Source organism: Bos mutus, chromosome 11 (genome assembly GCF_027580195.1).
Source record: "Bos mutus isolate GX-2022 chromosome 11, NWIPB_WYAK_1.1, whole genome shotgun sequence".
Lineage (NCBI taxonomy): Eukaryota > Metazoa > Chordata > Mammalia > Artiodactyla > Bovidae > Bos > Bos mutus.
The window spans coordinates 87,555,187-87,581,786 of NC_091627.1; the positions used below are offsets into that span (position 1 = coordinate 87,555,187).

At 41.5% G+C, this 26,600-nt stretch overlaps 1 protein-coding gene across 3 annotated transcripts in view; it reads right to left on the reverse strand.

Moving 5' to 3' along the window:
* The window catches only part of CRIM1 (cysteine rich transmembrane BMP regulator 1), a 209,689-nt gene that overhangs the window by 56,570 nt on the left and 126,519 nt on the right, over nucleotides 1–26,600 (reverse strand). For all 3 annotated transcript variants that reach the window (XM_070379739.1, XM_070379740.1, XM_070379738.1), the window contains 2 exons: nucleotides 25,684–25,866; nucleotides 19,909–20,106 (listed from right to left, as the gene is read on the reverse strand). In XM_070379739.1, the coding sequence (XP_070235840.1) occupies nucleotides 19,909–20,106; nucleotides 25,684–25,866 (381 nt within the window). The remainder of the gene's footprint in view (nucleotides 1–19,908; nucleotides 20,107–25,683; nucleotides 25,867–26,600) is intronic.

Genomic DNA, 26,600 nt, shown 5'->3' on the forward strand with positions numbered 1-26,600 from the left:
TGATCTGTTATGTGACACTCTCTCAATTATTATAGATGACAGAGCAGATAACATCAGCTATAGGAGCTTATACTCAGGGCCCAGGGCATATGGGAGTGGGAGTGAGACACACGCATTCCGGAGGAGAGAGCAACCATCCTGGGATGAGATGCACAGAAAAAACCAAGGCCAGAGGCGATCTTTCCCTGCTGTGTTAATAATGAAGGATTGCTCTGGGTGATTAACAGTAATCACACACTTATATATACAGTGTATTACATATCTACATAGTGTCCAAGGTGCTCTTCATAAATGCTTTCTCATTTCAGATCACAGTCCAATGAGATGGGTGTTATCATTATCCCTATTTTAACTGATGAGGAAATCTAGCATCCTGACTTGCCCAAGGTCATGGAGTTAGTAAGTGGTGGATCCCAGATTCAAATCCAGGTGTTCTGGCTGTCGGGTCACACGCTCAGCTTCTGTGCGATACAAAGCACCTTACGAGGGTACCTGTTTGGCGGTGACTGATAATGGACAGTTTATACAACCTCAGTCCATGGCAAGAGTGCCGTCCAAGGGAACAGGGACAATGACATATTTACGTGGCCTCTTTTCAACCCAAAGATGCTATGAACTTCTTCAGAATAAGCTAGTTTTCACAATATCTTTGGGAAGCGCTAAATACAGAATGTCTCTAACCTATGTTTTCACAAATGGAAAATATGAGGTGCAGAGAGGGTAAGTGGCTTATCTAAGTTTACATAGCAACCCAGTAGCAGGCTGTGAATAGAACAGAACAGAGGTTCCTGACCTCCTGTCCAACAGTCTATCCATTAGTCCACACTGTCTTCTCAAGTTTCATCTCCAGTTACCATGGAAGACAGACCAAAAATAAGTGTTTTAGCTGCCACTGCTAAGATCAAGAGTTCTACGTTTTTATCCACCTGCTAAAAGAGGCCAGTGATTCAACTCTTCACAGGTGGTGAGCAACTAGGGCTTTATTAAAGAGATGCTTTCATCAGCATTCTCCCAGCAAAAATACATATGAAGACGGTATAGCACATTCTCTATTTTTATTACAGTGCAGTTGAAGAACATCTCCCTGAAATTTTTATCTAAGTTCCGCTGTTATAAAACTTCTAATTGTCTTCAATGACTTAAAGTATCTATTTTGACATATAAATATCGAAAAGTGGTTTAATTTTCAGGCAAGTTTTAAGAATGAGTGGATTAAATACAGTAGTGTTGCTTTCCTCTCTTCTTTTAAAGTTTACTGTAAACATTGTTGACCAGTTGCTTTATCTATCTACGTCGCCCCTCATGGCATGTGGTGATCTTAGTCCCATGACTAGGGGTTGAACCTGTGCCCCTGCAAGAGGAACACAGATTTCTTAACCACTGGACCACCAGGGAAGTCCCACATCTTCAGTTTTTAAACCTACAGGCTTTGCTTTATCACCAGTCTTCCTACCCATCCAAGATAACTCTATATCAGCCTTTAGCCATAAGACTGCTGAGGTTTTGTCAAAATTATTCTAACCACAAAGATAAGATATAGCAGGGGACCAGGATCACATCTGAGTAAACCACATCACAGACAATCCCATCAAAAGAGGAATTAGGTCTACATTCCAGAGAGTTAAGGATCAGGGGTGGCTTCTAAACTCTTTGGCTAGCGCTTCAGTGAATGGCTTATGGGTAAGAAATGTCTTGGGCACATCCACACAGACCCAAAGCTTGTATTCTTTACTGATGTTTAGGTTTATGAGAAACTTGGCCTTCAGAAAGTGTATGATGGAAAAATATATACCTGGGCAGATGACACCGACACTGAAAATGCAGAATAATCCCAGGGCAGTATGGGATTGTACTTTCAATGAGTGTTAGGGATTTAAGAAACATGGTGATGTACATGTGTATCACTGGTGATGTGCATCTTATTTTTGGTCCATGTCCTGACTAATGGATGAGATGAGGAATGTGATCTGTGGCTAGAAAGTAAAAAAAAAAAAAAAAAATAACCGTGGCATTAAGGATCAGAACCACAACACTGACTCAAACAGTCCCACACGTTATCCAATGGCTGCACCTGCTAGGCAGTCAGGTGAGAGGTGCATATCAAGCACACATTTCTCCAGTACAGGAAATACATTCAACATGCGTCCCTATAACATTCAGGATAACAACTTTAGCTTAGTTTACCAAATGAAAAAAAAAAAAAAAAAAAAAAAAAAGCATAGAAGGGCTATTTAAGTAGGTACTGGTTCCACAATGCTGCATTGTAAATATTTTAGGCAAAACAAGTCCTACTGAGTGTCTTCCAGGTTTTGACAATGTGGCAGAATGTAAAGAAGCAAAACATGATTTTGTGCCTCTAAAATCAATATTTCCCCATTCATCAGTGATGTTCATCAGAGAGAAGAAACTGTGAAGCATAGAACTCTCAAATTCTGACTCCCTCAACATTTACTATTAAAACACAGAAAAACTCAACAAAACCACTTATTCAACAGAACGTATTTACTCTAAAACTATTCAACTGCCCCTCAACAGATTAGGCTGAACGCAACACTCACTGTGATATGTTAAATATAGACAGATGTCTAAATTATTTTTAAGAAGCGTTTTAACACTAGTCATTTCATTTTATTACATTAAACAAATAATTACTGTTTTTGCTTTTGAATACAAAGTGGAACAAATTTCGAGAGCCTCATGAGGGTGGAGGCGCACGTCTCTGGGGTACTTCCTGCTGCCGTCCTTTGTCACCGGAGTAACTGCTGATTTGTAACACACACATGCCCGCTTCCCTGGGGGCTCAAATGGTAAAGAATTTACCTGCAATGCGGGAGACTGGGGTTCAGTCCCTGGGTTGGGAAGATGCCCTGTAGAAGAGAATGGCTAGCCATTCCAGGATTCTTTCCTGGAGAATTCCATGGACAGAGGAGCCTGACAGGCTACAGTCCAGGGATCGCAAAGAGTGGGACATGACAGAGTAACTAACACTTTCATTAGATACATACAGGTAACTAGCTGTCTCCCAGCATTTTATCTAAATTCAAACATTACGATCTAGTCCCTTTCGGCATCCTCTCAACAATCTAGTGCTGTTTCCCACCATGTGAGGCCATCTCTATTTCAGAATTCCATAAGAACAATACTACAACAGAAACATGCAACTATAAATTTCAACTATAAATTGTCCAGTGGAATGCTGACATTATCATAAATGAATCTGAGTCTGCTTTCAGTCCAGTATATTAATATGTAATCTCAGAATTGGTCTTATTACTAACATCAGGGTTAGTGTTTTGAGAATGAAGTGCTACAAAGCTACTGAAACCCAATTTCTTATTCTGCATAATGAACTCTGAAATGAGACATATTTGATACCATCCTGAACCAGAGTATTTCAAATCAACATTTGAAACATGTATAGTCCTTAGTGAATAACCAAGAGCTGATTAGACTTTTTGTATAGTTTCGATACAAGGAAGTTCTTGGTGGGGGAAGAAGTAAGTTTGAAGAATCTAGAATCATGTTATCATGGTATGATTGTTTCTAATCCAAGTAAACAAAGGAGCTTGAGGAAACATCTGTTGGGCTTATTAGAGCATCTGAAACTTGTGTACTGGGAATTGTTATTTCCCGGGTAGTTCAGTGGGTAAAGAATCCTCCTGCAATGCAGGAGACCCTGGTTCGATCCCTGTTCGATATCCTGGAGAAGGGATAGACTACCCACTCCAGTATTCTTGCCTGGAGAATCCCCATGGACAGAGGAACCTGGTGGGCTGCAGTCCATGGGGTTGCAAAGAGTCAGACACAATTGAGCAACAAAGCACACAACACTCTTTCTTTAGTCTATGAAACAGTGCTCTGAATATGGAAGATATCCGGATGGGGCGTGGCCTGAAGACCAGATGATTCTCATTTAAATCCTATCTTTCTGTGCTCTTAGATGGTCGTTGTTGTTGTTGTTTAGTCACTCAGTCCTGTCTGACTCTTTGTGACCCCACAGACTGCAGCATGCCTGGCTTCCCTGTCCTTCACCATCTCCCTGAGTTTGTTTAAACTCACGTCCATTGAGTCAGTGATGCCATCCAACCATGGGGGTAAAATACTGACATGAAATGCCAGAGAGCAGATGCCTTTCTAGAAGGATGATGGTGATGCCGTGTCCTTGGAGGGTATCAGCTGAACAAAGACTAAGACTTTTGGAGACATTAATGCATCTGCCTATTGTGGGAAGCAAATAAAATAGTGTTCCTTTAAATTGGCTGGGCAGAGATGTCTTCAGTGGGCCTCTTTCAGAGGCAAGAAATGCTCTTAGATCTCCTTATTTAGGAGAATGGGAAAAAGCTCACACAAAGATGGATTTGGCAAGAGGAAATTCAATCAAGTACTGCTTACAGGATCACCCTGAAATTCCATCTCATCTTGTATTGAATCAGCTGAGGAATTAAAGAAATACCTTAAAGTCCTCCAAAGGAAGAAGGCTTGAAACAGCAGGAATTCATTGTCTTTGGCTACAACTATTTCTAAAGGGAACCCTGGAACCGCTTCTTTGTGGAGAAGAACTCTAGAAATATTTTCTGAGCCTAGAAGCAATAAAGAACAAAAATGGGTGTTTGTTATGTCTATATCCGTTTGCTGTTTCCTACCTTGCATCTGAGTGGGAATCTCTACTTTCCTTGACCTGTCCTTTTCCTGAAGGATTTTTAAAGACTTTCCAGGTACCTATACCTAACACTGTCCAGAAGAGCTATTTTTCACAAGAACTCTTGGGACTGTGTCAGGAGTGCAGATGTTCAGCTATCAATTCTTATCCCAAGTCTCAGAAAACAAAATTCTGGAAAAAAAATTATTATAGCATGCAGTAACATAAGCAAACACATATCGGTTCTTCATTTTATAGATTATTAAAATTTCCTTCATATTCTAGGAAGTCCAACAAACCTCTTATCAGTAAAAATATTTCCAGGAAAATAATCACATTTTTCAAGACTTAGCCACAGACACTGAGCTTCTGAAGACCACCACCAACATTCTGCACTGAAGTTCAGGTATTTCCTAGAAGCAATTTAATCCACTCAGTAAGGATATTAAGGCAATATGATTGCAATGAGTTTGGTTAAGAGTATAAAGTTGAAATAAAATCATTATTTTTAACTCCAAGGCCACAGCACTAGACCAGAAAGTAACATACATTTCACTATTTAGGAGGTATAAATGTGTTAAGCAAATCTAAGCCTCTAAACTTTCTTGCTTATTTTAAGGAAAAATTTCCAAAAAGAGGAAAGGGAATTAAGTTGAAATTCCAATCCAACCTTTTAAGATCTTGATTTAAAGTTTTAATATCAGTCTTATCATCATCATATTGGATAGTTCAACATATTTGGAATGACAACAGAACAAAAGGGAATGTATTTTGACTACCAGTTAATTAAAAATGTGCAATAATAATGTGAATTTGCTTCTGGAACAATATGTATAATCACTGGTCTTTAAATTTCACATAGATATAGCTTAAGTGAAAATGTTCATAGATTCTTTTTAACTTGGTGTCTAAACTGTGTTATTCCAGTGAGTGCCTGGTTTTGAATAAACACAAGGTTCTTCTCATTACCTTGATTACTACGAGCTGTTTATCTTGCAAATAATACTAATTATCTCCATTGAGAAATGTGGGAAGCACTCTTTCTGATTAGCAACCCTGGGAAGGCTGACAGCCCATTAGTAGCTCTTGAGGATGGGTGGGTAACCCTGGAAAAATACACTCGTGTAAAGCATACAGAGCCAGCATGCTTAGGACTGTCTGCAGCATTGACTCTATTAGGAGGATAAAAGTTAGCTCAGGCTCCAGATCCCAACTGTCTCCAGGTGTGCTGATCCTTCCCTGAGGTGTGCTCTGGTCGAGCGGCAGGCCTGGAAGGCCTGGCAGGCCTGGCATGGGAAGCAGCTGCCTAACAGCATCCTGCTGCTGCTGCTAAGTCGCTTCAGTCGGTCAGACTCTGTGTGACCCCATAGATGGCAGCCCACCAGGCTCCCCCGTCCCTGGGATTTTCCAGGCAAGAACACTGGAGTGGGCTGCCATTTCCTTCTCCAATTACCAGCATCCTGGATTCCTACAAATCCATACAAGTGCACACATGCATACACAGACAGACACATACCAAGAAAAGTCTTCCGGGGAAAAATCTCACTATAGTTAGGGTAGTTCTCTATGGCAGATATGTTCCTATATTTCTTTTATGAGTTAACCTTCATATAGAAGTGGTAAGATACACAAAGCTAATTCTTATCTGTCTCATTACTTCTCCTCTGAGGATTTACTAATGATTTGCTTACCTTATGGAGCTCTTCCATATCAATACACAAGCCTGCTTATTTGATTATGGGAGACAAAGATGACTAATGATGTTGTCTTTTCAGACCTAATTCAGGCATTTTGTTCCTTAAGATTTTTTGCCAGGGTGTGGTGGGGGTGGTGGTGGTGGCTTGACTTGGTTAAGCCATGTGAACATCTAATAAATGTGAAAATTCCAAAGCTTCACTTGGTTTATATGGCCATATATATCAGCCCTCCTTATAGTCCACCAATTACTGGTAGCCTGTCTGGGCTCATAAAACTGGAGATAAAGCTGGCCAAGTCAGAACCGAAGGAGCTGTTTACAACAGCTAATCTGTTTTACTGTGTCGTCATATGTCATTCTGTTACCACAGTTGCTTTTCAAATGTGACCATAACTAGTCAGAAAACCATTCAAATAAATCAGCAAATTGTCAACATAATTGCAGCCTGGGAAGAGGTATAATAAAGGTGAAATATTTACAAATGAAGTTAGAGGGGAAAACTCTATTAATGTAGACGATGAAAGAAAAAAAAAAAAAAGCCAAAAAACTGAGGATACAAAAATTCCCTAATCTGGAAGTGGGAATTTCCATGGGGTATGAGTGTATTTAAGAAAGTCTCGTTAAGTCATGGAAAAAAATCTCCTACAGTTGGAGTTTTCAAATTCTTTCAGCCACCACACACTTAGTTATCCTTTTTTCCTTTGTATATATTTCTCATAACAACACCTACATCCTTGTAATTTCTAAAGTACTTATCTCAGAGCAGTTTCTTTATTTTAAAAATGAATGGTGTGAAAATGTTCCCAAGACTTGTATTATTTTATGGGCAGATAGGGAAGCATTATATTTACTTTAGGCCTATTTATTAACTCTGTATTCTTTTTCCAAGGAATCTTGGCTGTCAGTCATGTTTTTCTTCCTTTACCAATCTCATATTTAATAGGAAAAGACAGTACTATGATTATGTGATTATTAAAAGACCACAAAAAGAAAAAAGTAAAAAAAACCCTCTAATTGAGAATGGGATATCTTTTTCTAGGAATTCAGCTTGAGAGAGCTCACAAAATGATTGGATTCCAAGAATAATCTTTTATACTTGTCTTATATATATTTTTACTGTTAATTTTCATGGAGACTATATCTTGGTAAGTTTTAACTGGAAAAAAATGTGCCATGTTTATAAGTACATGTGTATATGTGTGTCTGTACATTTTAATAGCTATATTGAGCTGGGAGGGGGTGTCAGATGGGTCAGAATTCTGGTATCTCACCCCAATCCTCTGGGAAATAGATGAGGTCCAGGGGGGAAGGATCTTGCCATTAGGGGCAATGGTTTATTCAGTGTTTACAACTTCAGCATTTAACACAGTGCTTGGTCCACTGGAGCGCTTAATCAATGAACAAAGAGGACAAAAAGACATCTGACAACTGAAAGTCGGGACACATGTTCTGAGAAAGAGCCCTATTCAATATTGTCCTCTACTGGCTGAATCTCTCATTTCCTAACTTTTGTATTAGGATCCTCATCATGGCAGGATCTCTTGCACATAGTAGATACTCAATAAATGAGCTCCACTGAAGTAGCAAGCTAGATCAGAAGTCTGCTGTCAACCCAACACACTAATAACAATGAAAACTAAATGCACATCCCCAAACCCAAACAGTCCCAAAAGAGATACTCAGTAGCCTATGAGTATCTTAAGCATCTTAAGCCTATGAAATGCTTAAATTATGATCTGCACCTTTGACCTAACAAGGCCCAATAGTACACGGAGCACTGTAGAAGGCCTGCCTTCCAAATGCTGAACATAAAACTTGACACCCCAAATTTCACTCATCTGGGGAATTCACTCTGTGATGACCTCATTCCTTGATGGTGCCAAATGAATAAAGTGTTATTAACATAGTCTCAAAAATAGCTGGGCACTCGCTCAACCCTGCGACTCATTTCATCCTGCATGAAGGACGGGTGCTCGTGCTGAAGGCTCAGCCAATCTGCCTCCTGATTAAGCATAGTTGGGCAGGAATTAGAGGGAGATAAGGGAAGCGGGCAGGTCAGGATGCACAAGTGTTGAGGATAGTATCTCGGTGCTGGGCACACTCAGTGGAGACTTGAGCATCACCGCCCAGGGCCTTCAGCCTGGCAGGTGTGAATGAGGCTGGGCCCATGGCAAGCATGAGGATAAAGACATCTGGGGAGACAACTCAGCGCTTGCAGGGGGTGGGGAAAGCCACTTCCCCAAGTGGGAGAGGCAGGAACCTACTTGGGGGAGCAGGCTTTCCAAGAGGTCTAAAGGCAAGGTCAAAATTCCAGATGGAGGTTCAGGAAAAGAACCCAGATCAAAGGCAGGTCACCAAAGGTCAAAATAATAGCAACTGCGTCTCAGCAATGAGAACGGAGCCAGGAGCAAAAAGGTTCTGAATTTGAGCCACGGCAATCAAGTACTTTCATGTCCACTGACTTCTTTTCCTCTTCTTCTCCCTCCCCAAAGACATGGGCTTGGGGTTAGAAGGCTCAGCGTGAGTCTGTGTTCATTCATTATCTTACATGTGATGATGAACCTCTCTGGACTTCTATAAAGTAGGAATTTTCCCTATTTCTACCTCACAAGATCATTATAAGACCCCAGTAAGATCATAAAGAACGGACTATTCCGTAAACTTAAAGGGTGACAAAAATATTACCTGTTGCTATAATTATTGTTGAAATGACTATCCAGCCGGCTCAGAGTCAGAAATGGTCTCAGATGATGGCTCAGTAGATGAATTACGAGCCCTTTTGCAGGGCTCAAATGTTCAGCTGATAAATGGTCTGACAACTGGCTTGGCATTCTGAACACTGTCTATTGTAACTTAAGCATCATTTCTATCTCCACTGATAACATGAAAAGCATCTGGGTCGTGGGTGGGTCCATGACATCCTTTCATATGGTCTGGTAAGCTTTGGAGCGTGTTAGTGACCAGCCACTGGCGCCTTTCACATTTGCTGAGCTGCAGTCTGAACATCATTGTTTCGACTTTTGACTGTGTCCATGGTGTCTCGAAGAGAAGAGAAATCTCTTCATAATCAGCTTATCCAGTGTGAGCTGAAACAATGCTCCTGTGTGCCTGGCTGACCCCGCACTTCCTCTCTCATGATGGGGGCCTTGCTGGATCTTCGGGGATGAGGGCAAATTCATCAGAGGACAATGTATACTGTTTTGGTATAGCTTTGCCAGTAGTCCTGCTGTTCTCAAGTTGAAAGAGGGTATGGAAGTCCCAACTCTAAAAAATGTCTTTGATCAGCAAATTTTAGTTTCAGTAAGTCAGTGATATGAAACATATCAATATTAAGAGATAAATCAACCAGTACTTTCTTAATAATAGTTGGGGGGGAGGTAGTTGTGTTTCAAATAATACTGTTTTCAGTGTTTGTCACAGCAATGTGGAACACCCCTATTGAATTCCTATAGCGTAAAATCTCCCTGGGATGTTTTAAAACTTGGTTCCCAAAAAGCACGAGACTCATAGTTTTGAAAAGATCTAAGCTTGCTGTCCTCTCTTAACATGCAAGGCCTGAGGCTAGCCCCAGCTGACAGTTTATTATCTCTGAATATTTTTTTAGTTATTTTTATAGTTTCACTAATAAAATAGACATCCCTGAGTTGCTTTAAATGTAGGCTGATTTTCAGGGCAATAGCTTTCCAATGTGGGGCTTCCCTGGTGGCTCAGATGATGGATAATCTGCCTGCAATGCAGGAGACCTGGGTTCGATCTCTTGGTTGGGACGATCCCCTAGAGAAGGGGATGGCTACTCACTCCAGTATTCTTGCCTGGAGAATTCCATGGACAGAGAAGTCTGGTGGGCTACAGTCCACGGTGTCACAAAGAGTTGGACATAACTGAGTGATTAACACATATAACTTTCCAATTAAGGTAAAAGAGAATATTATTTCGTGTCTTCCTACAGATACCCAAACTATGGGTGGCAGGACCATAGTGCAAGGTGTGGGCACAGGCGATGGTGGGCACCAAGCACACAAACAAGCATTGAATCTACTCTTCTGGATCCCAAAGCAGACCCAAGGCAGTCTCAAATTGTATCACAGATCACAGTTTAATTGCTATGTTGTGTCAGACTCTTTTGTGACCCTATGGACTGTAGCCCTCCAGGCTCCTCTGTCCATGGGATTCCCCAGGCAAGAATACTGGAGTGGGTTTCCATTTCCTTCTCCAGGGAATCTTTCCGACACAGGGATCAAACCATGTCTCCTGCACTGGCAGGCAGGTTCTTTACCACTAAGCCACCAGGGAAACCCATATCATATATGTATACGTAATTAAAGTGAGAAAACAAAGACCAAGGTAACTTTTCAGTAGAAAGAAGACACTGCAGCCAGGGATGAATGAGGTCCTGAGCACGTGTTGTGAGGTCTTGCCTGGCTGGGGAGGTGGCTTACAGACTTAACGCTCAGTCTGTTCTAGCAGCCAAGGTGAAAAATCAAACCCAGAGCACTACATGACTCTCAGGGTCCCCCTGTTGGTCTTAGAAGGTTCTTGGGGATTCACAGTCTTGGTTCATGATGCTGCAAAGTAAAAGCATTTGGTTTTTTATTTGAATTGAATCTTATTTTTGACTCACAGCAAATATTAAATTCTGTGGTCTCCCGTGGTCTGAACGCCTAAACCGGGCTCTGTTTCAGGCAAGTGTGTTAAATCCAGCTAATCTCTTACATATGAAAATAAAATTCACTTGATTGGTAAACAGCCATCTTGTAAATATACATGGCAAGTGAAAATTTAAATTTGGTCAAACTGCTAATAATTCAGGGAGAAGGCAATGGCACCCCACTCCAGTACTCTTGCCTGGAAAATCCCATGGATGGAGGAGCCTGGTAGGCTGCAGTCCATGGGGTCGCTAAGAGTCAGACACGACTGAGCGACTTCACTTTCACTTTCCACTTTGATGCATTGGAGAAGGAAATGGCAACCCACGCCAGTGTTCTTGCCTGGAGAATTCCATGGACGGAGAAGCCTGGTAGGCTGCAGTCCATGGGGTCGCACAGAGTCAGACACGACTGAAGCGACTTAGCAGCAGCAGCAGCTAATAATTCAAATCAAATTGAAAAATGTATCATGTGCAATCACCATTCTCTCATGTTTCTAATACATTTCAAAAAAGTACTAATGGTTCCTTATTGCTTATTTCATATCAAACTTGGATCAAACTGATGGTTATGACCTCTCGATCAAGATCTGATGTTGCCAAGACCCCTGTTAACAGCTGTCCCAGTCTGCACAATGATGGAGAGTGAGCATGTCAGGAGTCTCAAAAGGAGAGGGTGACAGGTGGGTGTGATCCAGCTCCCTGTCACCTCAGCAACCACCTGTGACGGGAGATCCATCAATGGGCAAGGGATGCTCTTTGACAGACAGCTTCATTCCTTTCGTCTGTCCTGTTATTTTATAGCAACACTGCAGCAGATATTTTATCCTCAACAATCAGACAGACACAGCACAGAAAATACTTCAATAGGGTTTCTATAAACAGTTCACTGGGTAGCTCACCATCTCTAACCCTCATGTATTAAAAGATGGAAATCACTTTGCTCATTTTAAGGTTAAGACTATACCATGAGACAGTTTAAAATGGCACAATACATATAGGGAATTAGTTTAATAATTTATTTGAAAATAAGTCTGAATGGAGCTCTTGCAATCCCACAAAAAGTTAAGTATAATAGATCACCATTTAAATATGTGCCTCTAGCCCCCAGAAGTCATATAAATACTATGTGGTAAGTGGATTGATTCTTTTTTCCAATAAACACACCAGGAATTGTACTTACAAATAAGCGTTATTGCTAAAAATGCTCACTTTTGGGGGTTATATGCTTGTACTAAAATGCTGCTCACGCTAAAATTCTATTTGAAATTTCTCTTCAGAGTTGCTGCCAGAGGAGATTACTATGTCATATAAGACAGAGTGCTTCTATTTTACTGTCACTTTTTGCTTCCTCTGAACAGTTTTACCCAGCTAGATTACCCAGCCTTTCCATCAGGCTTAGGTGTGAATGTCTTTGACTATTTCTAAGGGCCTAATAAAACCTCTGAAGTCAGGGGTTTACAAAGCTAAAGATGCTCAAAAGGATGTGTTGCAAGCTGTAACGTCAGTTTCAACAGAGAAGCACCCAAAATACTCTGAACGACTATACTCCTGCAGAAGCTGTACCGTTTCCCCATGTATCTATCTTGAAAGGAGAAACACTTCACTTGGATATGTAAACCTTGGTTTGTTTAAAAATGTCACTATGTTTAAAAATAATTTTATTACTTTATGGTTGGATCTTGTATGACTAGAAACAAATAAATGAGCTTCATATAAAAAGTGCTGTCACGTGCTTTAAGTACAGATGTGTTGAGACCAATCTATTCCTTAGAACTGAGGCAAACAGTGGAAGGAGATGAAGATGCATGGCTAGTAAAGCAGGATATCTCTCGGAAAGATGGACAACATCATCACCAGTTAAAATATTAAATTCTGTCGGGCTGACAAAAGCAGAAAGGAAAGCAATTCTGCTACTTCTGGTCAATGGCTGTACCATGAAGAAAAGAGAATCTTTCTTTTTAATGTCCACAAGCCTTTTCTGAAGGGCATGCCTCTTAATAACCTTCATTAACTTCTGTTTGGCCTAAGAGTTGTCTCTTTTCCAAAAAAAGTTTAACACAGTCTCAGTAGAGATTGTGTTTATTTAAGCTTGTTGGAAAAACATTCCTATCATTTCAAGAATGACTAAATATTTTTCATTCACATAGCTGGCATTCCAGACTATGTTTTCCTGCCTCCGTTGATTAGATGAAAATTAGCAGGCCCAAGTCTGAACTATTAGATTCGATGATTATCTTAGTAGGAAAATTATGAGACTCCTGGCAATAATGCCCTTTTAGGGATGGGAAGTGAATAGCAGAGGAAGCAGAGAGGAACCAGCCCCTTCCAAGACCATTGCTACAGGGAAATACTTCAGAGCGAGGACTGCTGAAGGCTAGACAATCAGAGACAGGGGTTTCTAGTCAAGTGTTTCAGAATCAGCTCCAAACCATAACATTCTAAAGTTACTTGAAATACCTAAAGCTTTTTTAAATTCCCAGAGAAAAATCAAAATACTATGATATTCATTCATGAATAATTTAGGTTCAAGGCCACCGAGGTTGACACAAGGTCATCTGCTATGCATTTGTTACCCCGCATATGACCTTATTTGGACAAGCCAAAAAACACACTGTGCTATATTTTAATCTCCATTTATGGAACTAGTTTCCAGGACACTTAGAGTTAAAGGATGAAAGAACATGCCTAACAGTCTTTCAGATATTACGACTATTTTATTATTCTTGGCCTGCTAATAATAGCCTAGTATATGGCACTGAAGCAGTATCACCCATCAACTCAGTTTTGATCCCTGTTATGTACCAGAACATTAATATCATGTGACCTGTGGCATCTTTGACTTCACAGACTCTGGGGTCAGCCAAACTATGTCTGATTCCTTGCCACAGAAGCAGTAGCTCAATCATTTGAGATACTGTTTGGTGAGGAAGTATTATGGGCAGGGTTGGAAACATTTTTTCTTATTTCAAGGAATTCCCACCCAGATATGTGCCTGGTACAGACTTTTCTGGCAGGCCAGTAGAAATCGCATTTGAAGGATGGCTTGATTCAAACTATATCATCAGGATTTATAGGGAAGAATATAGTGCGCCCATAAAATTAGGATTGATGATGAGGAAGACAGTCTTCTATTTGACAGTTCAAAAACCTCCAGCTCTTTAGAGGAGTCTAGCATGTGATCTATCCAGTGTGCTGATGCTGAAGTGGCTCACTAAATCAACAACAAGGTCAAGAAACACCTAATGTCCTTGCTTCAAAACTGTCCCAAGTAGGACCAGGATTTCCAAAATAAGGGATTCAAGAAAGCCAGGTAAGCAGGAAGAAAGCCAATGGTTGGTTCCATCCTAAGTCCAGAGAATTAGAAAGAATCGATGGGCAGGGAATCAATCCTATTCCTCCACTTCAAGAGTTGGTTAAGTCCAGGTTAGCAAAATTACAAGGCCTGCCTGAAACTCAGTTCAGTTGCAGACAATAACTCTGCAAATAACATTCATTTAAAGTTTTCAATGACAGAAAAATCTTTTAAATACCGAGGCAGGTAGAATAATATGATGGACCCTCACACATCTATTACTCAGCCACAGCAATCTATGACTACTTGATTTCCTGAGTGAATCTGGAAACAGATTTTGCCTTTGTTTCAGAAAAACATAAATAGTAGAAAGGAAAGTACCCATTGTGATTGGAAAGTACCCAACCACAAGCAGGGAATTTATTTACTAGCAACTCAAAGCCTAAGACTGAATGCTACCTAGTAAACTGTTACCTATGTTGTTTCTAGTTCTTGAAAAGTGAGACTCTTGGCACTGGCTCTGAAATCCCCAGGGTCATGGAAATCGTCAACTCCTCCCAGCAGGAAGACTCTGCACACACGGGGCCTAAGGCACACTCAGGTCACAATGGCTGCCGGGGCAGGGTCCAGCCACAGACCAAGATGAGACAGCAGATGAGATCTGACATCAAGGCTCACCAAGGATGATGAAATCCTTATCTCCTGCATCAGGTGTCACAGCCAAGCTAGCCTCACAGTTGTCTCCATAGTCTGCATTTTTCTGTTGAGTCATCAGGTCATGTCATTACATCATGCGGCCAAATTCCCCTCCCCAACACCTTATCTTACCTTTAATGATAAAACAAACAGTTTTGTTTTTTTGATAGAAAATGGCACTCTGTCCTTAGGGTCTCTCTGATGTTAACAATCAACCAAGACAGCATTTATACCTTGCATTACTGGGAAATAAACAAGCAAATTATTCTCAATACCTAAAAGTGATATTAAAAAGTCTAGCTGGAAACAAGGTAGTGGCCTCTATACATTCTCAAAAGCTGGTCAAAAAGCAGTATGTAAAATGTGACAGTAAGCATTAGCCTTAGAGGGTCTGGAGAAGCCCACTTGAACTCTGTGGTTCTGGACTGCAGGGGATGAATTGAAAGAGGATGAACTGCAGTTTACAAACCAGGCTTGGAAGGCTGTTCCTGGGAGGGAAGGGAGAACTAAGTGCTCATCATGAGGGTGAGTGGCCAATCTGAGCTTACTGGTCAACCCACCTGCAGATATCTGGACCCACTGTGTGCCAAACACACTTCATGCAGCACTCTGGTTTCTGTCCTCAGAGCACACTGTCAAACAGAAGCATTTAAACATTATTCTTTGGTCAGCTCACCAGAGGTTAGCATCTGGCCTCTTTAACAGCACTGGTTAAGGAAACCCTAGATCAGAGTCTGCTGCCTTACTCCACTCTTTTCCTCACTCATTCATTCATCATCCATTAACTAACTACTTTTCAGCACCTACTTTACATGCCAGGTGCCATTTTAAGGATTCAAAAACATATGGTAAAATCCTAGCTCATGGGGGATGTAGCCTCTTTCAGGTTACTGGTCAACCCAGAGGATGCAGAGCATTCTGTCTCAGAGGCCGCATTCCCGTGGGGTCCACAGTCAAGGCTTTAGAGATACTGCTCTGCAACTTTCAAGCTGTAGGAACTTGGACAAGTCATACAACTTTTGAATTTTGGATTCTGCAATCACAAGTTGGGATGGCAGAACCTGCCACAGAGGGAAGTTGTGAGTATCAAATTGGCTGATGCTCTTAAAGCACTGAGGTCTGGCTCACAGTCAGTATACAAGAGGTAGTAGCTACTCTCATTAAGGGCTATACAATAAGACAATGCAGAGTGCTAGAGGCTGAGGAAGACAATTCTACTGCCCTTCTTTTTCATTTTTTGTTTGTTTTTAAGACAATATGGACATATCTCCCACATGGACGCTTAAACTGCAAACTTTACATGTTGTTCTGTGTATTTCCACTCTAGGTTTTTACAAGGGCCAAAAAAATAGAAATAATGTGATTGATGAATAAGAGGAGAAACAGAGAGCCAACAGAACAAAACATAAGAAGAATGAGGTGGCTTATCTGTATACCTGAATTGGCTGTTGACACTAATTTGCTAAGACTTAATCATGACAGTACTTAAGTGCCAATTTAAAAACCACTTAGGTACTTGTGAATTGAGGTAGCTGTCAAGTTAACAGCATAGTCTTTAAGGGTCCCCAAGTTCACATCCCCAGTCCTCCAGGAGTAACCAAGCACATTATGTTGTCATTTGGAAGGTATGTATCTCTAATAACAGCAGCAGTCACAACAAGGCTTTTTCCTCCCTACAGGACCTAACACATCATATTTGTTGATGCAGTAATTTATTTAGGAAGCATTTAAACCCACAATCCTTGTGTGGGATCTGTTTCATCAAATTTCAGACCCTGACTATGGACCTTGGGATTGCAGCTAATAAGGGTGAGAGCCAACCTTGTTACACAATTGCGTGCCGAGAAATTTATTGTGTATAAATTGAATAAATACCAGTGTTTCTGTTTTCCTCCAAATAATTCTGGCTGATTATCCATTAAACAACAACACCTTGCTTTCTTCTTATTTTGTCTAATCCTTTGGCTCTTCTGAAATCACTGAAAATTCTATTTAAATATGCTATTGAATAACTGCTGAGAAAAATATTTTCAAATAGTTTCAGGGTCTTTCTTGGATCCTAAAAACTAAGCAGTAAGATTTATTTGCCTTGCATAATTTTCTAAGCTTATTGTTATTAATAAATAAATTTACTATTATTCATAAACAATAAACTTTTACAATCATTATCCTAAGCTGTGCACTGTTTTTTGATCCCCATACCAAAAGAAGAGCATCACCGACACAATGGACATGGATTTGAGCAAACTGAGAGCCCATGGAGGACAGAACCTGGTGGGCTACAGTCCATGGGGTCGCAAAGAGTCAAACACGACTTAGCGACTGAATAACCACAACCAAAAGAATCTTTCGGTCTTCTGAAAACATCTTAAAATCAGAACATTACTGAAGAGTAAACACAATATTATATGAAACTCACTAGTTAACTGACTTTAAGACAAAAACAAGAAACAGAAGGCAAAGTAGTTCTCCGAGACCTAGATAATGGAAACTCCTGAAAGCCTGGGTGAAGGGACAGAAGTGCTGGGGCACAAGACAGACAGACAGGAACTGAGGCCGCAGTGCCTAACAGCTTGGAATACAGACGCCAAGTCTGGGGGGCGGAGACGGCCTGGGCGCGAGGCCTGAGAAGCAGATCGAGGCTGAGTCTCAAAGGCGTCCTTCCCCCAAGGCCCTCAGATTCAGGAGATCACATGGAATACACCTGGAGTAGCTGGCAAACTGCAAATGACTTCCTCCCCGTCAACTGACTTCCAGGTCTCCAACACAGGGCCAAAAGCCAGAGATGGAGACAGATATAAAGGAACCAGAAATAGGGGTATGAGGAGACTGAGATGACCTCTGGGAGCAAGGAAAATAGACACAAATGTAGCTGAATCTGACAGACTTCAGTTGACCCCAGCTCAGCCACATGTTGGCAACTGACCTTGGAAGAATTAACCTACATCTCTCCAAAACCTAATTTCCTCATCTCTAAAATGGGATCACAAGGCCTACAGTGGTGATGTGAGGTTTAACGAAATCAGGTATACATAAAAAGCACTTATCCCATAGCATCTGAATGTGTAGACATTCCTTTTTCTTCCTGGTTTAATTTAAAACAGCCGAAACAGTTTCTAAGTTTACTAGGAGATGTCCTTTATTTATCTTTGTGTCCAATGTGGTATCTGGATTACGGAAGGTGGTTAGTACATTTTTTGGAATTAATGGCTGGCTCAAACTGTCGCTCTTCTCAAACAGTGGAAGATAAGATTACAACCTGACTCAAATGTTATAGAGACCAAACTCTAAGTGATCAAGCATCTACATAATAAATCAGTTTTCTCACATATACTTTTTTTTCCTTCTATTCACCACCTGCTTCCCTTCTCTGCTCACCAGGATGGAACTGCTAAGACTGCAAAAGATGAATGCAAAACGATATGCATTCTTTACTTTTAGAAATGAAGCCTTATATTTTTTTTTTACAAGTTTTTTTTTTTTTTTAGTATTATTTTCAATCTATGATTCAAGACTCCTGAAGTTAAAAGGTTAGTGCTTTGGGTTATATATTTATGCTTTTTAAAATTAAAAAATTCTTCTTCATTATCATGCATACATATATACTTAAACACTGCAAATCAACAACAGATTGTCTCTAATTCTTAGGAACAGATAGTCCCATTTTAATCTGCACCAGCAAGGCATCCTTCCTTGTAAAGCTGACCGTATACCACCATACGTACTATTGTGCACTCCATTTTCCAGCACTGAAATGCTTCCTTTAGGGGATAGGAGGAGTATATTGCGAGGGTGGGGGGTGGTGCGTGATTTCCATAAAATTGGTCATCTGGAAGCTATAAAGTTTTGGAGTGTGGCAGCTGCATTGTAAGTAGAGTAATGGTGAGGGAATTGGTGATGTCAATAGAACCAGAATCCTCCAGTTTAAATTTTTATATGACATTTAAGATCTTTAATAACTCCAACCCCTCAGAGGTTAATGAAGCTAGTCAGGCAAATTCTGAAGACTTGAGTTGATTAAAATTGAGGTAGAAGCAAAAGCCTTCTCCACAGAGGACTCAGTCTACTTGACTGAATTTCTGAAAAAACTGGTCATTTCCTTAACAGCCTTTTTTAAAAATTCTAGAAGGATCCATCTTCTACAAGGATTAATTTCCGACCCACTTTGGTTCATTTCACTATGCAAACGTGTTTCTTAGTGATGGATACTCTCTATTAGATCTATCAGCATACATATTCAGTCTCTTTTATTAACATATATGGACCGGGGATTAAGACTGACTTGAATAAATGTGCAAAGAATCTTCCCAGGATGGTGAAAATGGCCTGGCTTAGGGGTTGAGATGGAAAGACGAGTCCAGGATATCTCAGGCATCTCTTCACTAAAAAGGAAGAGAGTTCATGAATGTAGGTAACCAAGACATAAGTGAAAGCCTGAGAAGAATTGCAAAGCCACAGCCATCACGATATTAGAAACAATGGACACTCAGAGGGAGGACTCTGGGCAGTGACAACTGCCTTTGATGGTTCCAGGTCTTTCTTCTAGCTGCCAGGACTCTTGGGCTTATAGAAGCATTACAAATTGAACAAACTATGCTTTGAGTATGGGTCTTATTTCCAATTTCATTTCCCTGTTTTGACCTTTAGATGTTAATTAGGCTTGTGGTGAACTGAATTTGAATGCATATATTCTTCGAGTGTAAAGTATTCAGTTAAGCATTATCTGCAGTGGTAAAATAAAGACCACACTGCTCTCACTGTAAATCTGCAGCATCTCCTCCAAATGATCAGTCTGGGCTGTATCATAAAATCATCTGCAACCAACAGCAGGAAGCAGACATTACACCTGAGGAAACAAAACGCAAGCAGGCACACACTGGTGGAAGTTGCTCTGACACGACATTCACCAGGGGCTCACTAGGATCCACAAGGTTTACCTTCGCATACAGGGCAGCACTCCCCAGGCACTTTGACGGGGCTCATGCAGCTTTGTCCACAGGCCGTCGCCACGCAGTGGGGCTCCCCATTGATGCACTGGCAGAACGTGCAGTCGTCTTCCCGCCATCGGTCCCCGTGGGCGTGGATCTGGCCATTGGCATAGCAGCCAGCGGGGTTGTTCAAAGGATACACAGGATCTAAATTAAAACGTGAATTCCAAGTAAGACTGAGGGCATTCTACATGTTATTTCTGCCTGCACCCAGAGACATTCTTTCCCCCCAGGTTCTCCTCATCAGCAGTTCTTTTCCAGCTGTGCTCAGCAGAAGCTCGGGGCTGCAGGAGGTGTCTCTAGGGGGACATGCAAAGGCAGCCATCACGTAGAATTTATGTTCACCCATCCTGACATGGCTCACAGGGCAGGGGACCTGAGGCATACAAGCCAGTGTGCAGGTGTTACTGTTTCTTAAAGGTGCAAAACTTCATGGATAGAGCTGTGGGGTGGTAATCAGAAAAAACAAAAAATGCAGATCCATTTTAGGCTCTGCGGATGCCTTCCGAGTTGTCAATTTACAAGTTTATTATACCTCAATTTCAGCTCCCTGTAAAGTAGAAAGAATAATGCTCCATCTAACTTACAGTGAGCCTGCTATTTCTAGGGCTAACTGGAGTCTACCTCATGGAGCCTGGAGGTCCCTGAGATAACACTGAGGCGTAGGCAGGCCCCTGAGGGGCTTATTCAGGACAGGGCAGATAGACCTTGTCTAAATACAGGGCACTGCTTGTGCCCTGGAGGGAACGCCGTGGACCTACACAGCTTTTTCTCCACCTGAGCTGAGTGGTCAAGCAGCAACTGAGGCTGTGGGACGCAGTTAACCAAGGCTACTGTGAAAGAGTTTTCTGAGGTTGTTGATAAGCACATAAATACAAAATCCCCAAACATCCTTATACATCAAAGTAATTAGATAAATCACTCAACGTTCTTTTTTCAGACACATAAAATCTGGCCTCAAGAGAAGCAAGTGCTTCTGTGCTGGGAGTAAAGTCCAGGCAGTTCTGAGTTTGGTCCTCTTTCTTTCGAAGAGGAGGAAAGTTTAGTTACGAGACAGTCAGAAGGCCAGAACTGAAGGCCATGCAGTCACAGCTTCAGAAAGGCAGTCTGTCAGCCACGGAAGCAGCCAAGAGACCTGAGATAGATAAGACTTCATAAAATTTCTTTATTAAAAAAAAATATTAGACTGCGTATTTCATTTCTACTTTGAGACTGGATCTGAATTCCAGGAAGTGAGACATAACTGGATCCTTGGCCAGACAACTCATTATAATTATTACACAGAGGTTCACATCTATGCTTTTATACCACCAAGTGTCACCAATTTCAGGGACGATTATACACTGGCTGTAGTGAGGGGACAAATCAATTGGGAAGGTTAAAAGCTTGATGTGACTTTCTTAAATCCCCTATGACACCTAAAAAGTGAACCATCTTTCTCCTATGTTAGCAAAAATAATTTCTAACAGGTGAGTGGGCCTCCCTGTTAGGAATGTACAATAGTTTGTATAATCTAAGCAATTTCAGATCTTCAGATTCTGTGGTAAATAAAGCTCAGATACTGAAAAGAGATGGGATTCTGAAAACAGAGTAAGTTATAGGACACGACATGAAATTCTGTCCTCTCATTTCACGTGCGGAGGTTAAGGGTGGCATGAGCGTCAGACGTGAGGTGGACATGCCTGACTCTGGACTGGAGGTCTGTGGCCCAGGCAGAGAAGAGGTACTCATGAGACCCTCCTTTCCGGGGAAACTGTAGTGTGGTTAGACCAGAGACACAGTTGGGCACTGTTCCTGGCTTTACCGGAAACTCAGGAGAGAAGTGACTACTTTTCTGACTATCCTTATCCTTAAAATGTGGGGGATGTAGCATGTGATATTCAGTTATCATTCTGAAATATCTGTTATTTCTGGAGAGCAGAGACAGGAGGGTCAAGCTTATTGGAGGAACATGGACCTATTATTTCTTGGAGGGAAAAGGGGAATAAAAAAAATAAAAAAGCAGACATTGGGGATCCTTCTGCCCAGGGCTACCCTGGACACTTGTCTGGGCCTTGACCTGGTGCCACAGCATGGCCCCACTCTCACCAGCTGCAAAGGCCAAGGAGACCTGCTCTCACCTGGAGGGGCACCAGTACCAGAAAGGAGGCAGAGTCGGGTCCTTTCTGAGCGGACTGCTTGGGCCTGTCAGTCACTAGAGCTGTCCTGTCCTCCTGCCCCCACCCACTCTGAGGGGAGTAGAGTGCGGGGAATTCTACTCTCAGGATGAAGAGAAAGTCCCAGGACTTGCCAAGAGACTGCTGGAACTGCAGAGGAGGAACAGAGAGTGCCTCCGGGAGACCTTATGTCGACCTGTGGAAACACAACCGCGGTCTACACCCAGGGGATAATTTCCCTCAGGGAAGTGTTTCCACATCGCCTTCCTGGCATTACCTAAAAGGTAAAACATGTGACAAAAACGGGGAATTCTTTTCTATTTTTGAGTGAGACTGAATTACGTCAATTCTGACGTTCACACTTTAAACCATGTCTATGCTTTGTTGTTTCTTGATTTCCTACTTTTGCATTCCAGTCCCCTATAATGAAAAGGACATCTTTTTTGGGTGTTAGTTCTAAAAGGTCTTGTAGGTCTTCATAGAACCGTTCAACTTCAGCTTCTTCAGCGTTACTGGTTGGGGCATAGACTTGGGTTACTGTGATACTGAATGGTTTGCCTTGGAAACGAACAGAGATCATTCTGTTGTTTTTGAGATTGCATCCAAGTACTGCATTTCGGACTCTTTTGTTGACCATGATGGCCACCCCATTTCTTCTGAGGGATTCCTGCCCGCAGTAGTAGATATAATGGTCATCTGAGTTAAATTCACCCATTCCAGTCCACTTCAGTTCGCTGATTCCTAGAATGTCGACATTCACTCTTGCCATCTCGTTTGACCACTTCCAATTTGCCTTGATTCATGGACCTGACATTCCAGGTTCCTATGCAATATTGCTCTTTACAGCATTGGACCTTGCTTCTATCACCAGTCACATCCACAGCTGGGTATTGTTTTTGCTTTGGCTCCATCTCTGTTACTCCCATGTTACCTGGAGTAACAGGCAAATTTGGCCTTGGAATACGGAATGAAGCAGGGCAAACACTAATAGAGTTTTGCCAAGAAAATGCACTGGTCATAACAAACACCCTCTTCCAACAACACAAGAGAAGACTCTATACATGGACATCACCAGATGGTCAACACCGAAATCAGATTGATTATATTCTTTGCAGCCAAAGATGGAGAAGCTCTATACAGTCAGCAAAAACAAGAGCAGGAGCTGACTGGCTCAGACCATGAGCTCCTTATTGCCAAATTCATACTTAAATTGAAGAAAGTAGGGAAAACCACTAGACCATTCAGGTATGACCTAAATCAAATCCCTTATGATTATACAGTGGAAGTGAGAAATAGATTTAAGGGCCTAGATCTGATAGATAAGAGTGCCTGATGAACTACGGAATGAGGTTCGTGACACTGTACAGGAGACAGGGATCAAGACCATTCCCATAGAAAAGAAATGCAAAAAAGCAAAATGGCTGTCTGGGGAGGCCTTACAAATAGCTGTGAAAAGAAGAGAAGCAAAAAGCAAAGGAGAAAAGGAAAGATATAAACATCTGAATGCAGAGTTCCAAAGAATAGCAAGAAGAGATAAGAAAGCCTTCTTCGGCGATCAATGCAAAGAAATAGAGGAAAACAACAGAATGGGAAAGACTAGGGATCTCTTCAAGAAAATCAGAGATACCAAAGGAACATTTCATGCAAAGATGAGCTTGATAAAGGACAGAAATGGTATGGACCTAACAGAAGCAGAAGATATTAAGAAGAGGTGGCAAGAATACACAGAAGAACTGTACAAAAAAGATCTTCACGACCCAGATAATCACGATGGTGTGATCACTGACCTAGAGCCAGACATCCTGGAATGTGAAGTCAAGTGGGCCTTAGAAAGCATCACTATGAACAAAGCTAGTGGAGGTGATGGAATTCCAGTTGAGCTATTCCAAATCCTGAAAGATGATGCTGTGAAAGTGCTGCACTCAATATGCCAGAAAATTTGGACAACTCAGCAGTGGCCACAGGACTGGAAAAGGTCAGTTTTCATTCCAATCCCAAAGAAAGGCAATGCCAAAGAATGCTCAAACTACCACACAATTGCATTCATCTCACACGCTAGTAAAGTAATGCTCAAAATTCTCCAAGCCAGGCTTCAGCAATATGTGAACTGTGAACTTCCTGATGTTCAAGCTGGTTTTAGAAAAGGCAGAGGAACCAGAGATCAAATTGCTAACATCTGCTGAATCACAGAAAAAGCAAGAGAGTTCCAGAAAAACATCTATTTCTGCTTTATTGACTATGCCAAAGGCTTTGACTGTGTGGATCACAATAAACTGAAAAATTCTGAAAGAGATGGGAATACCAGACCACCTGATCTACCTCTTGAGAAATTTGTATGCAGATCAGGAAGCAACAGTTAGAACTAGACATGGAACAACAGACTGGTACCAAATAGGAAAAGGAGTTCGTCAAGGCTGTATATTGTCACCCTGTTTATTTAACTTATACGCAGAGTACATCATGAGAAACGCTGGTCTGGAAGAAACACAAGCTGGAATCAAGATTGCCGGGAGAAATATCAGTAACCTCAGATATGCAGATGACACCACCCTTACGGCAGAAAGTAAAGAGGAACTCAAAAGCCTCTTGATGAAGGTGAAAGTGGAGAGTGAAAAAGTTGGCTTAAAGCTCAACATTCAGAAAACGAAGACCATGGCACCCGGTCCCACCACTTCATGGGAAATAGATGGGGAAACAGTGGAAACAGTGTCAGACTTTATTTTTCTGGGCTCCAAAATCACTACAGATGGTGACTGCAGCCATGAAATTAAAAGATGCTTACTCCTTGGAAGGAAAGTTATGACCAACCTAGGTAGCATATTCAAAAGCAGAGACATTACTTTGCCAAAAAAGGTTCGTCTAGTCAAGGCTATGGTTTTTCCTGTGGTCATGTATGGATGCGAGAGTTGGACTGTGAAGAAGGCTGAGTGCTGAAGAATTGATGCTTTTGAACTGTGGTGTTGGAGAAGACTCTTGAGAGTCCCTTGGACTGCAAGGAGATCCAACCAGTCCATTCTGAAGGAGATCAGCCCTGGGATTTCTTTGGAGAGAATGATGCTGAAGCTGAAACTCCGGTACTTTGGCCACCTCATGCGAAGAGTTGACTCACTGGAAAAGACTCTGATCCTGGGAGGGACTGGGGGCAGGAGGAGAAGGGGACGACAGAGGATGAGATGGCTGGATGGCATTACTGACTCGATGGACGTGAGTCTGAGTGAACTCTGGGAGTTGGTGGTGGACAGGGAGGCCTGGTGTGCTGCGATTCATGGGGTCGCAAAGAGTAGGACACGACTTAGCGACTGATCTGATCTGATGCTTTGTTGTTAGGTCGCTCAGCCGTGTCCGACTCTGTGACCCCAAGGACTGCAGCCCACCAGGCTCCTCTGTCCACGGAATTCTCCAGGCGAGAATACTGGAGGAAGTTGCCATGCCCTCCTCCAGGGGATCTTCCCAACCCAGGGACTGAACCCGTGTTTCCTGGGTCTCCTGTATTGGTGGGCAGGTTCTTTGCCACTGAGCCAGCTGGGAAATGTGTTCTTATTATTCTCTAATTGGCAGCTTTCCTTACCTTCACACACAGGGCAGCACTCCCCTTCGGGCATGTAGTATCTCTCACAGCTCAGCTCACCGCACTGGGCAGTGAAGCAGATGGAAACACCCCCTTGGCATCGACAGAATCGACAGTTGTCCATTCGAAACATGTCTCCGTCACCGTACTCCACGTTGTTGAACACGCAGGCTGGCTTTGTTTCTAGAGGAGTTAAAACAAACAAAGCATATTCAGAGTCATTTCTGAGTGGTGCCCTTTCATGTTTTTCAAACAGCCTCTAGAAAATACTGCACAAGGTTAAAATTTAATGGAATTTTATTAAACTCAATATAATTTTTTTACAACAGAAGCAATAAAGCTATGTAAAGTACAATAAAAAAAACAAAACACATCATTATCCCCATTATAACAAGGAATCAAAATTCCCCTTAGTAAAATCTATACTGGCTTCTCCTTACCCCAAATGAAAGTAATTATTTGACCATGAAACTGACATTTCTGATATGTGCTTTAAAAAGATTTAGTTTTGTTAAACAAAATGTGTGTTTTGCTAAATCACCATCTCAAGTAAACGATTCTGAATCCACATTACGTTTTGTTCTGCCTCAAAAAATTTCTTTAGGCCTGTTAGGTTATGTTTCTGTTTCTCCAGTGTTTTCTCTGAAATTCTTTTTTCTATTTAGTTAATAATCAATAATTATAATAGTGCTTGGCCTTTAAAAAACACTTTCTACATACATTACTTCACTTAATCCCCAAAACAAAGGTCTGATGTAGAAATACTTATCCTGAGTGTAGAAGTGAGGAAATCCTAGGTAATTTGTGCAAAGTTACATATTTAGCAAATGATAGAAGCCAAAACTATAGCTCTTCAACTAAAATCTTGTATTCTTCCCACTGTGTTTCAAGACTATGCTTTCTGCTAAGTACTCAAA